This window comes from Scatophagus argus, chromosome 9, assembly GCF_020382885.2.
Source record: "Scatophagus argus isolate fScaArg1 chromosome 9, fScaArg1.pri, whole genome shotgun sequence".
NCBI classification, from domain to species: domain Eukaryota; kingdom Metazoa; phylum Chordata; class Actinopteri; family Scatophagidae; genus Scatophagus; species Scatophagus argus.
Genome location: NC_058501.1, coordinates 6,565,227 through 6,579,785, shown reverse-complemented (window position 1 = coordinate 6,579,785; position 14,559 = coordinate 6,565,227). Strand labels below are relative to the sequence as shown.

Below are 14,559 nucleotides of genomic sequence, written 5' to 3'. Positions count from 1 at the left end.
TGATGCAGACACCTACAATGTCTCGAATATTCTCATTGTGAACATCCATTACAGTAGCTCCAATGAAGAGCTGGAAGAGGCTGATACAGTATATGAACTGCGAGACAGCAGAAATATTCTATTTAGCATATAAATCAATTAATAAACTGTTTATAACACTCTATAAGGTAGTTTTAAACAGACTTAAGGACAAATGTTTGGTATTTTCCATCATTTATTCCTCTTATGAAGCATCATTGACTAAGACCAGTTAATAATTTTTTATTATAATAACTATACATAGTTGTAATTATGTATAATGAAGTCTTGAAGAAATGTATTCATTCTTTTAAGACTACCTGATTTGTGCATGTGTATAAACAGTTAAGTCATGCTTTATTACACTAATTTCTTCATGTGTGTAATCACATATCATTCTGTATAATTACAACCTCGTGCTATCAAGTCTTACTGTTTATAAATGTTGAATAAAATAAGCTTCAATTTTGTACTTGTCTAAAGGCACAACTTATATTCCTTCAAGGAACACCTTATAAACCACATGGGTGCGATGCATATCAGAGTGGGAGTCCCTGACACAGGAAAAGTTTGTGGTTGCAGTGCGAGCCTGTGACTTCACCAGAATCAGAGTACGAGTCTCTCAGAAGCAGAGAGGCTCTGCTGGACGCTCTCAGTCATGACTGTGCGAGCACTGAGACAGGAGCAGGGCGAGGAGCTGCCTGCAACACCTCCTCTCTCCCCTCACTGAAAACTTCAGTCACAAACCGAGGCTCAGCCGACTTCTGTTTTAGATTTGTTTGGAAGATATATTGGAGTTTCATTTGATGGCTGTGCAATATCAAAACCTGGGATTTTGTGGAGAAGAAAGGATAGTTTGACTGGATTATACGTGGGTGAAATGAAGTTTTTGTGGACGTCGGACTTTTGGTGCCAGGGCCCTGCAGTTTACTCCAATGAATTTTTGTGATTTTCTTTGAATACTTGCGTAATTTCTTCAAAAGCGCACAGAGCTGCAGCCTCCTCCTCCTGTTATGGAAAACCTCACCATGGATAACATGACTGTGGAGAATGACACGTCGGTGCAGGACAATCAAACCCTGGGTGTTTGGACTGACTACACAGTTGAATACAAAGTGGTCAGCGTGTTTTTGGTGTCCCTCATATGTGGAGTGGGGATCGTGGGGAATGTGATGGTCATACTTGTGGTCCTGACCACCAAACACATGCGGACTCCCACTAACTGTTACCTGGTGAGTCTGGCCGCGGCTGACCTGATGGTGCTGACGGCCGCCGGGCTGCCAAACATCACCGACGCCCTGTATGGACAGTGGGTGTTCGGCTACGCGGGCTGCCTGGGGATCACTTACTTCCAGTACCTGGGAATAAATGCGTCCTCCTGCTCCATCACCGCCTTCACCGTAGAGCGCTACATCGCCATCTGCCACCCCATCAAAGCGCAATTCCTGTGCACTTTATCCAGGGCAAAGAAAATCATCATGCTGGTCTGGGCGCTCACCTCTGCCTACTGCGTCATGTGGCTCTTTCTGTCAGACACCAAGAAGTTGGCATATGAAAACGTGGTGCTGCTCAGCTGCGCCTACAAAGTGTCCAGGAGTCACTACCTGCCCATTTACTTTACTGATTTCGCGGTGTTTTACGTGTTGCCTCTGATGCTGGCCACCGTGCTGTACGGGCTGATCGCCCGGATACTTTTTCTCAACCCACTGCCTTCAGATCCCAAAGACAGCGCCAAGAAGTGGAAGAAGGAGACGACTCAGGGAGGAAGGATGATCAGCACCAGTTCCTCCAGCAGCACCACGGCCGCCTCCCGCAGACAGGTGGGGATCTGTTCATTCACTTTCTCACTGTAGAGTGGGGTTGTGTTCGTGTGTGCGTGCGTGCGTGCGTGTGGGCTCCAGCTGCACCGCAGGTCAGTGCTGTTGCCTTCAGTCAGAAACAACGCCCTCACGCTCAGCAGCTTTAAAAACACATGAAAGTCAGAGAGGAGCACGTTGGACAACTCCATGAACTGTACAAATAAATAAGTGTGATTTATTTATTTATTTATTTATACTATAATAAGCCTACCAAGAAAAATGGAAAAAATAAGGTTACAAATGACCCAACGCACTGGACTAATTTTAGTGAAACTATTGATTTTACAAAACATTTTAAAGGCAAAGGCATTCACTTTACTTGGTGTTTGTTGACATATGTTATACTTCCCTATTGTATGGGGTCCCACAAACCCCACTGCTGTATGTGTACTACTACTACTACTGCTAAATAATAATAATAATAATGATAATAATAATAATTGTAAAGTCAGCCCTTTCTCAGTTTGGATAGGCCTTTCTTTCTTTCTTTTCTTCTGACCTTATTGAAGCCAGTATATATGTACACTTCCCACTGAGTTTGCACTTAGAAGGTGACACAGAAATGAGCATAAAGCACTGTTATGACACCATAGGGAATAAGTTATATGGTCTGGGATTCAAGGATTCAAGGAACTTTTATTGTCATACCAGCCCACATCTACATGTTTATGGTACAGTCTAGTGTTTATGGTATGGTCTAGTGATAAACAAATCTATTCTTTGTGTTTGCTTTTAGGATGATTAGAACAAAGAGAGGTTTAACTCCCCGACAGAACAAACTGCTCTAAAACTACACTAGTAGCAGAAATGCTGATAGACTAATCAAGAGGGAAGAGATGCTTAAAAACTATTTAAAAAAAAAAACCCAAAAAAACTAAATTCACAGATATATGAAAGTCTCTTTCCTTTAGCACAGCTGGAATCTAAAGCAAACACCCTAAACAGAATCCATCTGCTTCGGTTTGTTGTGGACCTTATAATCTGCTTTCATAAAAGTAGAAAATGTGATAAAGTATCAACATGTAAAACCATTTTAGGCATGTTTTTTTGAGCTGTCAAAGAGGGCTGGGGTAGCACTTATTCAGTGTTAGATGTACAGTGCATCAAAGTGCTGCAGAGTGTAAAGAACCCAGTTTGTCTTTTTTCTCCAGTGGAACCGAGATGATCCACATTTTGAAATCTTTCAAACAAAAATTCACACTGCAAGACATAGTGAGAGTCCAACTGACAAAACTAGTGAGACCACTGATTTTTTTTTTGGTTTTTTTTTTTAGTTTCAAGTTTTGTTTATATTGACATATATTTTCTTTATAAGAGCTCATGGAGCAGCCATTATACTTGACTGATGTCATACTTTGACATCATATTCCTTGGGTAAAAAGCTTGTAACATCCTGCAAAAAGTTCTCACTTTGGTAAAGTGAATCCTCTAAAGGCACAGATACAATATGCCAGACACACAGGTAGACAGCAGACATTTGTTTATCAGATCAGTGGAAGAAGTCTTTCTTGGAATGACGGGGGGTGTGGTACCCCGAGGGAGCTCTGTGCTCTATTGGATATTAGTCTAATCAGCCCCAACCCCAAATTGGCCTTTTCTCCATCAGTATGGCTTGTGTTTTCTCTCTGACAAATGTACACTTACAAACACTTGTTTCTGACAGTCAGCTTAAACTGCTCATCGTGCTCACAAGGAGCAATTCGTACCATCTACTGTGTACCTTACTCAATAACCTAAAGGTCAAGATGTAATGAAGATCTAGGATTAGGTATTTCGCTTGCTGATGACGCTGACAGTGCCTCTATCCAATCCAGTTACATTCACCTGACTGCAGCTGAGGCGACGCTACATAAATCTGGATAAGATTTAATTATATGGAAGTTTCATATCAGCATTATTATCTAGGCCCAGCATGTCAAAGTCTTTTATCTAGATGATCAAATCTCAAAATTGGGTATTTCAAAACCAGGAGATGTGATTCTGATCATACAAACATGGGATACAAATTTGGCAGTCCAGTCCTACCTAGAATCCAGATCATGTTGTGGAGGTCTGGGGTATTTCAAGACTCTGAGGTGGACAGGAGGATAGTTTTGATGCAAATAATCAGGATGAGCCTGATCCCTCTGAAAAGGTGGATCCAGCACGAATTTAAGATGAGCGCAGAGACATATAGACTAAATGGCACATGTTTAATCATTTTTTTTATGCAACGCTTGTATATTAAAGTAAAACAGAAAATGCCAAAACAACATCCATTCTAAATCATACAGTTAACTAATGTATCCATCAGTGCAAATACCCCTCCAGAGCCATATACAGTGTGACCATTCACAGCCACTGATGCTTGGGATAGGACAAATTCCAATCTTAATTATAGTAGCATACAAATTTTATCAGTTGTCCTAGTTGGAAATTAATCAAAAGTATCTAAATAATTAGTGAATATATTATGAGATCTACAAAAGATGAGTTATAAAGTTTTTTCCAAGGAGCAACTTGGCTTGTCCATAGTCACATTCATGCACATACAGTGTCATTATACTGTGACTGGTAAACCTTGGTAGTTGTTTTTTTATTTTATTTATTTATTTATTTATTTATTTTTAACACACAGTCTATGCTGTAAGTTGTAAAATGGTGATGTCAGTCAGTTCCTATATTCCTAAATAACTTACTTGTGAACATTCAGTAAAACTGTGTGGTTTTGAGACTGGAAACAACATGTCTTTCACTTTTATTAGTGAATGAACCTGTGTGCTCTAACCCTCCTGCTCCACATGTGTAAGCTGAATACTTTTCTAAGCCCTGATGGTGATTTGAGTCCATGTGTTTTCACCTGATTAAGTGCTTGTACATGTGATTAAGCCCACGGCATCAAAATCTCACTCCAGCAACCAGGTACCCAAATTTGGCAATCCTGTTCTTATACCCAATCATGATACTATCAGTTGCTACCAGTGGAAGGTTCCAAACTTTTTTTAGCTAGCAGTACACCACTTTTCCCTTTCTTTTTGTTTTTTGAAGTTCATTAGGTAAACGTTAATATATATATATATATATATATATATATATATATATATATATATATATATATATATCTTTTAATGTGTTTTCTGTAACAAATATCAAATATTTTTTAAAGGATAAGGCAAATTATTTCCTTCTGATTTATACGTTTTATACACAGTGTCTCAACTTTTTTGGGATGGAAGTCATAATAATTTAACTCTTATCTTAGCACAACAGTAAAGGATAACTGGTCCGCCTAATAGGCTTACTTTAAATTGTCCCCTTTGTTACCTCTATAAACACTACTGACGCTCTTATGAAGGCTTCATGTCAGAATGTGTCAGCAGGTCCTTCTAAATAAAATGATCACAAGTTGGTCTACACATGAATTTACTCGTTTTTTTTTTTTTTTTTTTTTTTTTTTTTTTTAACTGATACTGGAGTACTGCCATTTTTACCTAAATAACAAAATAGCATACTCAAGCTGTGGAGGCACCAAGCAATATATTCCATGCAGGAGGGTTTTCCTCTTCTGAATTTGATGTTAAACCCTACTAAATTTCCAGTCACACCATCAATATTTGAGCAGGTGCGTGGCTGCACCATGTTAATCTCTTCAAACACACTACAGTAGACTCAAGACAAGTGTTCAGGTGGAGCTGCAGCTGTGCTCGTAGTGAAGATGTCATCACACAATGACACAGTGGCATCTTCCATGGTTGATCTGGCGATCATTAATGGTACGTGTAGCTACTTTGTCACAAGAACTGAGGAACAGCTCCTGTATACGTCCATCCAGCACAGACAATTAAAAATGTATACTCTGATAAAAACAAATTACAAAAATGGCTTTTGCTTTGTGGCCATTTTTGATGCAGCAACACCTGCAGATGGACAACGCACTTTCCTAATAAGTATGTGTTTCCTGTGACAGCTTCAGAATAAAATTCACTCTCTCATGATCACTGAGTGTCAGGGTAAAGAGAGAAGCTAATATCACTGACACAAAATGACATATATGCATCTCTTGCAGTGAGTCTCTTAGGCAGATTATTAGAATCTGTTGTGGGGACTCAGTGTCGAGGCTCAAGGCCACAAAACATTAAATTCTAAGTTTTAGTTGCGCCTAATTGTTCAGAAAAATCTTCTCTCGAAATCCAATAGAATCATCAGCAGGAGACAGGATTCTAAGCAGCAAAGTCTTTAATGTCAACAAAAAAGGAGAACAGTTCACAATACACACTAAGTACACTTGAAGGGCTCTGAATAAAATGGCTGGAGGCTTTGCCTTATGTACGTTAGGGTTTGGACCTGTCCACGCCTATTGTCCGTCCCTTAGTCCATCCAGCTTACTTAGAAATTATACCACAAATCCTTAATTGGAACTTTGGAAGTTATGGAATATAAATACACTGAAAACACTACTGAAGAAATGCCAATCATAAGCAGTATCAAAAACATTTTTAAATTTCATAAAAATCTTACTAGAGATATAACTTTAAAAAGAGGCCTTTTTTCATGGAAGACGTAGCTGTTACATTTTCAGAGTCTTGGTATTGTGCATGCAGGCTCACTGTTACGCTGTCATGGCATAATGGTATACTTGAGAAGAACTAAAAAAAATTGTTAATATTATTGATTACACCTGTGCTTTTCCAACGATGACAAGCCAAAATGTGTTCTGTGAAGAGGGCTTTTAGTCCATGTGCCTTATGTGTCTCACATTCCATAGACTCATGTAGACTGCATAGACTTCACATGCACCCATTTTTTTCTGAATTAATTTTATTGTGCAATTCTTTTAACACGTAATTGAATTTCAATAGGTGACAAAGATGTTGGCTGTGGTGGTGATCCTCTTTGCCTTACTTTGGATGCCCTACCGGACCTTAGTGGTGGTGAACTCTTTCCTTGACAAGGCCTACCTGGACACCTGGTTCCTGCTCTTCTGCCGTCTCTGCATCTACCTAAACAGCGCCATCAACCCGGTCATCTACAACGCCATGTCCCAGAAGTTCCGCGCTGCTTTCAAGAAGCTGTGTCACTGCGGCCCACAGCGCACGGAGAAACCAGCTTCTTACAGTGTGGCGCTAACCTACAGTGTCATCAAGGAGACGTCCAATGGGGAAAGTCCTGACCACTTCACTACAGAAATGGATGATGAGATAACCACTCCGACAGATCAGTACATACCCACTAGCATCCTGCCCAGAGCCGAGAAGATGCCGTTTGAAGAGCCTTCTCTGTCTGGCAGTGATGTCAAAGCCTGAGTAAAAGTAAACTCTCCATCCTAAAAGAATTCTGACAGCCTCAGTATGAATTTATTCACCCATTTTAGAGAGGTTTTCATTACAACTACCCAGATACTTCCGGTTTAATTTTTCAAAGACTTTTTTGTTTGGAAATGTTTATTTTACAAGTTGATTTGCTAAAAGCTCAGGATGCTGTGAGATGAGCTGACGTATAGGCCTTCAGCAGACAAGTGAATCTTGCAAGATTTTGACTAAAGCAGTGATTATTCAGTTCTGAAGAGAAACTCTAGGCTATAATTTCTCTGAAAAACAGAAAATCTAATTTAAATTAGTTATTAATGCAGGATGTAATTAATCCAGCTGATACAATGCAGAGACACTTCTGAATAAACTTAAACTGTTACAGGAAAAAGGTGCACGAGAGCAGTTAATGTCATGAGGTTTATCCTATAGTTAAATTATTTGCTTGGTTGAAACAAACTGCTTCCATCCATATCCTCCTGCCTCTCCACTCTGAACAGAACCAGACTCTGTTGAAATAAAACACTACAATATTTCACACTTGGCAATGGAAAGTTTCACACATATATATCACAGAGCTGAGTGATATGGCAAAACATTTAGGTTTTTATGTGAGTCTATTAGTATTAATCAAGATATAATTGAGTCACTATTTCTGTTGATCTTAATATTCCCTGGTCAGTTGTAGAGCTTTGTTAGCTGCAGAGAGAATATCTATAGATGAATAAATTATGCCAAACTAAACAAAAATCTTATCAATGAATCCTTAAGTGTGAAAATGTTTACAGTCATGAAGCTTACATCTCATATATATCTTGGGTCAGTTACTTCATTGGTTAAAAAAATAATGTTACGGTGTGTATTTCTCTAAAAGCTTTGCTGCTTGTTCCTGCAGCACTCTGTTTTAAGTTACATTAGCCTTGCCCCATTTGGGACTGTGTCATCATCTTTGTGGCCAACAGGACTTTAAGTAGGAAAAATAATGATACACCACTGATGTGACTTCATTATCCACAGCAGCTCTTTACATTTAAGTTTTTGACAGTTTGGACATTGACTTGTTATCTGTCTTACTAGTGGTTTGATGGAGGGTTGATATTAGTTTGTGTGTTCAGTGGACAGATTAGTCAGGTACAGCTAGCTTGTTCATGCGCTGAAAGTGTAGGGAGGTCGATAACCTCCTCCAACTGAAAATGAGACTCTCAGTCACTTCAAAGTTTTCTTGTATAGTTACATGTCAGAGGTGTGAACTTAAGTCACCTGACTTAGATTCAAGTCAGACCTGAGTGACAAATTTGAGGACTTGCAACTCGACTTGGACTTTAAATCCAATTACTTGCGACTTCACTCTGACTTGAGTCATTTTTTTAGTTTGGCACGCTGCTTTTGTCTTCTCTGCTGAGTATGACACACACACAGGGACAGAGACTTCATGGTGCATTCAGGTGCACCCTGTAAACACTGAAATCTATACCTGAACAGCTGCAAAAGTAATTTGAAAAAATTTTCACATTTGGTGAAGAGGACATTATGACTCATTTAGGACTCAAAACTCAAAGTTTAGCACTTGCTGTGACTTGGGACTCATTAGTACTGTCTTGGGACTTGGCTCGGGACTTCCTTGTTTTGACTTGAAACTTGAGAATAAAGACTCAAGACTGACTAGGGCTTGGTCCCACCTCTGCTATGTAGTGTTGTATTAGCTGTCTTGCTAACGGGACTCCATGCAGTCCCTATAGGGCTAACATCAAGCTTTTTGCTGATGATGAGTAAATACCTCCAAACTGTAGGATCATTGTTGAGCAGTTCATAAGGTAACATAACTACCTTTCAAATGGCTAATATGTAAATTATTACATTTCTAAGTTACTTATTCAACACTGCATATACCTTTTTAGAAATAGCTTTGTTTATGTGTTGGGACAGAGTTAATAGTGGGCTACATTGTCAAGCAATCAAATTTAACTTCACAGTGTATTATATTTCCAATGTTCTAAAAACCCAGGTTTTACTTGTAGCAAACCGCTTGTTTTTTTTCTTTGTTCTTGTACCTACCCACCAGAAACCATGTAATTCAAATGAATCCAAATGCACAACACCGTGACATTTTGTTCTTGCTGCTAGAATGAAAACACAGATATGGGATTACATGACCATCTGAAAAGGTCCACGTAAAGAAAAGGACACATTGCAGGCAGTCTCTTAAACCTACTGTGTCACTTTAAAACTCTAATTATTTCTGCAGGGAATTTAGTCTTAACAGTGACAGACACAACAAAGCCTCATATTGCTTTGGTCACTACAGCTCTGTGCCTCAGCTCTAGAGCCTGTGAAGGTCAGTAGCCAGAGTGTAATAATGAGGGATAAATGTGTAGCTGTACAGCCGGAGAGGCTGTTTGTTAAAGGGTCAGATAACTGTCGGGGCAGTAATTCACTGATATTGGCTGAGACTGCAGAGTGCAGCACTTTTCTGTGATTTATCTGCTCAGCAAAACCCACAGAGTAATCATGGAATGTGTAAATAGATTGCAACAAAGTGCCATACTTGAGTTGGTGAAATCCACAGTATGTATATGGCTCACCCCGCTATTAAAAGAATTTTCCACTGTTGGTTTCAGTTACGTAAATATGTGTAAATTGACGTGCACTCAGAGGGAATGAATATTGTAGGACGTGCTTCGTACTGAGCAGAAGGCTTTTTTGTCCATACTGTAAAGTTGCTTGAAATTGACTGTGTAGTGCTATGTGAAATTAATTCAATATTGTGTTTTCAAATGTGTGCCAGTGAGTGCATTTTTAAAATAATAGCTTGTTTCAGTCCCTTGTTCCATCAGTGTGTTTTCCATCATTTAAAACCAGCCAGTGGAAGCTAATAAGCTCCAAAGTGGAATAGGTGAGAAAATATAAAATGGTTTGAAGTCCGTTCTTTGTAACGTGAAGTACCTCTTATTTGTGCACTTTTATTAATTTCTTCCTTTGTTGTCAGTTGAAACAAGTTTCAGTCTTGGGAAAATATGAAAATGTTGTGATGATGTTTTCTGTTGTACGCCATGCGCAGTTTGCAGCATGAACACAAGCTTTTGTGATGTGAACACAAAGATGACAAAATTTGATTCCGTCTGAGGTGACGCTTTGTGCACAAATCAGTCTCACGGTAGCTTTTTTTTTCTGCTCTTGTTGTTTGATGGATTGTTTTGTATTTTGTATTGTTCTTTGTCTATAATAAACAGACACAATGATTGCAGTGCCTTGTGGATGGTGCATTATTCTTGCATTCTGATGTCTCTTAATATTATCTATTTTTTTCTCATCTCCCTGCACCGTCCTCTCCACTGCTCTAGTTTCATCACCAGCAGCCACTGAAGAAACTACCTCATCCAAGACAGCCATGAATCACACAGAGATAGCTCCTGTATGAGCTACGACCACAGCAGTGACATCAATCAGAGGTTTGATGGCTTCATTTCGAAGTCACTCAGCATGTGGTGGCCTGTTCTGACACAAAATCATCTCACTGAAGGTATCAGAGGTCAACTGTACTCCTAACACAAACAATGACACCCCATTGCAATTTATGTTCAGCTACTGCAGGTAATGTCACTCTAAATATGTCTGTTATCAGATCTCTTTCAATTATTTTAGGTGATAATGCTTATACAAGAGTTTATATATATCAGTAATTATCCATGCAATGTTATGCATGGAACTGAAAAGAGCTTAATGTGCTGGGAGATAATGTTGTTGGAACATGCAGGCACTAATTGGCGAGCGCTGTAACATTTCATTTCAGCTGTGTGTACTCCAGGCTTATATTTTAATAGCTCAAAAACACTCGATACTAGAGACTAATGCATGTATGACTGAAAGGGAAAGAGTATTTTTCTTTTTAAATATACAGTTCTTACACCACAAAAGTGTCATTCACAAAAGGTAAACAAATTACTTTTAAATTGCTTGCTTTGGCTTTTTAATTTATGTCCAAGGATTACAAATGCAATGGCAGTAAGTCTGTGTACATTCTCAGTCAGCCAGGTCATCTTGTGTCGAAGAACTTAAATTGTGGCATTCGGACTTCAGGTTAAAAATGCAGACATTTCACTTCTCATCCAAAAGGTCTCTTCAGTTCTGGTCGGGAGGTTGAATGGGTCGTTCTCACACACAGCCATCATGTGACTCATTAGAGTTTTATGTGTCCAGGTGTGAGCGACTCGCCCACCCCCCCATAGTCATAGTGTGTCTCGTCAAATGGGTCATCAACCCACCCTTTCATGGTGTGACTTGTAAGGGTCACATGGTTCCTGGGGGAAATGAGATGTAAGTCTCAGGGAGGGATCTCAAGGCTGCACTGAATGTGGTTGATAGGTGGTGGCACAGACCACTGCCTTTGTTAAGGAAAGGCTGTTGGACATAGATTGCTTCCTTCACCCCTCTCTCAGAGCATCTGTCTTCCCTGTCCAGGATGTAAACATTATCGTTCTGAAATAAATGTCCCTTCTCCTTAAGATGTAGATGGATTGCAGAATCCTGGCCAGTGGCCCACCTGTGCTGGACCATGCACTAGTGAAGTGGTTGTTTGGTCTCTCCAATGTACAGGTCATTGCAGTCCCCACTACACTGAATCGCATATACAGCATTGCTTAGTTTGGCTTTAGGAGCTTTGCTCTTGGGATGAACCAGTTTCTGTTTGAGGGTTTGAAGTGCACTGGAATGTCATGTCTGGAGAAAATGGCAATAAGATTTCTTCACACAAAGAAAGACTGTCTATGTGGAACCTGCTTCGTAGTATACTCCTCTGATCAAAAGGGAGGGGGGGGGGGGGACAAAGGGACCATCTTAATGAAAACAGTGTGCAGGCTGCAGGTGGAGCAGAGGACTCCTATCTAGACATCAAAATAAAAGAAAACATACTTCAAAAGGTCAGAACTAAACTAAAACCTTTTCCAGTCTTCTCTCTCCATATTCATAAAGTTGCCCACTAGTGGTGAAATGTGAATAAAATCTCCACTTTATGTTGAGCCATGGTGATTCAAATGTTATTTGCACTACCATTCTGAAAAGCATTTGCCCTCAAGCGACAGATTTATCCTCAACCCCTTGTCTATGACCTTTAAGTTAAAGATCTATCAGATCAGTCATGGTTTATATTACACTGACAGATCCCTTAGAGGAACAACAGATCAAGACTTTCCACTGGGTAAAAATATTGTGTGCAAAATGTTTATCTAAATCTATTTAAAGGTTGCTCAAACAGAGGTGCAATAATTCACTAAATTGGTTAAAGCCATAGTGAGAGCTAGAGCCAGCTACCCACTAGATTTGGACAAATCTATCCAGTTATCCTGTGAAACGCTGTGTAGCTCCAGTAAAGATTGGCCAGAAAAAGCCACACCAATTTGGCAAAGAGTTAGAGATCCAAACAAGTGAAAATGAGACACTGGGCAGGCCTGAAGAGGCTGAGAGGATGAGACACCAGAATAAAAGCCTCAGCAGAGGGCAGCTGCACCAGTGAAATGGCACAGGCTCTATGAACCTTATTTATTTGCCTGCCTCCACTTTCCAGTCCTACTATGTTTGGAGTGCTGTACATTTTTGTGTTCATTTTGACAAAGAGGAAAAAGAAGGAAAATTATGATTCTGCCATCTGCAGAATGGCAAATTTGCTTGAGGAAAAGAAAAACGCTGTGCTGATGAACATTTACATATTCCACCAATTTGCTCCAAAAGTGAATTCTGGTTCTTATTCCTTCTCTACAGTTCATTTCATGCTTTCTGATATATTCAGCCATTCTCTTTAGAATTAGTCTTGGAATGAGAAGATATTATACTAGTTGAATGGGTTTTCACTGTATTTTACCATTTCTGTGGTGTAGAGAGTGAGATATTTGACAAATTGTAGCCTTTATCTTGAAGCGCACAGTAAATCTAACATTTTTCAAGCTCATTTTTTCCCATTATGACCCTGTTAAATCTCGCAATATGTCAACCATATCGGATTATGATGTTGCATACATAGGATAGCCGAGAAGGCTTGCATCTGACATTTCCCTCAAACTCAGTCTGTCAATATTAATTTGTTTGATAGCCCAAGAGAATTCACAAACACATTCTGAGCCAATTAAGGTGGAAATGTTGCTTTGAAATTGCTGTTGTAATGTAGCAAGCTCACAACAAACACTCATCAAGAATTCCTGAAAAAAAGCATTTACGCTTGACTTCGCCAAGTCTTGCACCAGCACACAATCATTACTTTAGAGTGGGGTATTGAGCCTTTGTATGCAGGTGTAAAACTGAAGGAAACAACCACAAGTGTCATTGATCAAGTCTCTGGCCATGTTGCCTGTTCATCATCTCATCCTGCATTCTACACTTCAGCCCCTAAGGCATACTTTGTTCTTGATACTACTGAACTTAAACTTCGGCACATTCACATTACAAGCTCATCATGTACATCATGACATTGTGTCAAACTGAAATAAAAGCAGAATGCATTAATTTGCAATTTTTTTGACCAAATTAAACAGAATACAGATAAAATATATCATGTTCAAATTGATAACCTTTATTGATTATGTAACAGTTTGGACAGGTTGTTACATAACCTTCTCAATATCATTAACATCACTCTGTAAGCATTTGGGAACTGAGGATGCTAAGGGTGCTTTTGTAATTTGGTTCATTTGGTTTGGACTAGGGGAAAAATGACACATTGTTGCATTTTAATTCTCACTCTGTCTTTTGACAAACAAACCAAGAGAAGTAAACATAAAGTTATACAAATTATATTTAAAGGTAACTCACTGATGGACAATTTTGGCCATGTCATCCTGCATCATCAGTGCATCATATGGACCCACATGTAAAAATCAAACTCTAGTGACTTACAGAGGTTTATGCACTACTTGTGATGATGACTCTGATATGTATATTTATGTTATTTAGAGACTGATTATAGACATTATTCGTGACTGCAAATCAACCACATGTTGTGTATAATAACTAACATGTAGAGATAGGATGAAAAGGAGGTGTTTTCCACTCTGGGACCACTGTCAGACACTTTTTAATGAACTGACAAAGTGCACAGAGTAGAATACAAGCAAAGGAATTTTAACAGTTTTTGACCTATTAGTCAGAAAAATACCTGATGTTTTGCCATGGCTGCACATTAATTTGCATGAAAATATACAGGGCTTATACAAATCGGCTATGGCAGCAACTGTTGCTCCAAACTTATATGCCCCACAGGTACTAACACAATTGTGCGCTGGTAACACTCTGACAGTCATTTTCAAGACATCCATGCATTTCAAAAAACAAATTGAAATGTGGACTCGTCAGACAACAGCACTGCTTTTCACTTTGCAGCAATTCGTCTCAGATAAAATGGATTGCAGGGA

General features: G+C 39.2%; 1 protein-coding gene across 1 annotated transcript; it reads left to right on the top strand.

Moving 5' to 3' along the window:
* Nucleotides 1–560: 560 nt before the first annotated feature.
* Nucleotides 561–9,820, top strand: trhra (thyrotropin-releasing hormone receptor a). The gene is made up of 2 exons (XM_046400688.1): nucleotides 561–1,838; nucleotides 6,716–9,820. The coding sequence occupies exons 1-2, from the start codon at nucleotides 1,032–1,034 to the stop codon at nucleotides 7,157–7,159; spliced, it is 1,251 nt and encodes a 416-aa protein (XP_046256644.1). The 5' UTR covers nucleotides 561–1,031; the 3' UTR covers nucleotides 7,160–9,820.
* The last annotated feature ends 4,739 nt before the right edge of the window (nucleotides 9,821–14,559 follow it).

Excerpts from the sequence above, each read along its gene's own strand:
- trhra (XM_046400688.1), top strand. The coding sequence starts at position 1,032 with ATGGAAAACCTCACCATGGATAACATGACTGTGGAGAATGACACGTCG. Across the intron at positions 1,839-6,715 it reads CGGCCGCCTCCCGCAGACAG|GTGACAAAGATGTTGGCTGT; the intron begins GTGGGGATCTGT and ends GAATTTCAATAG.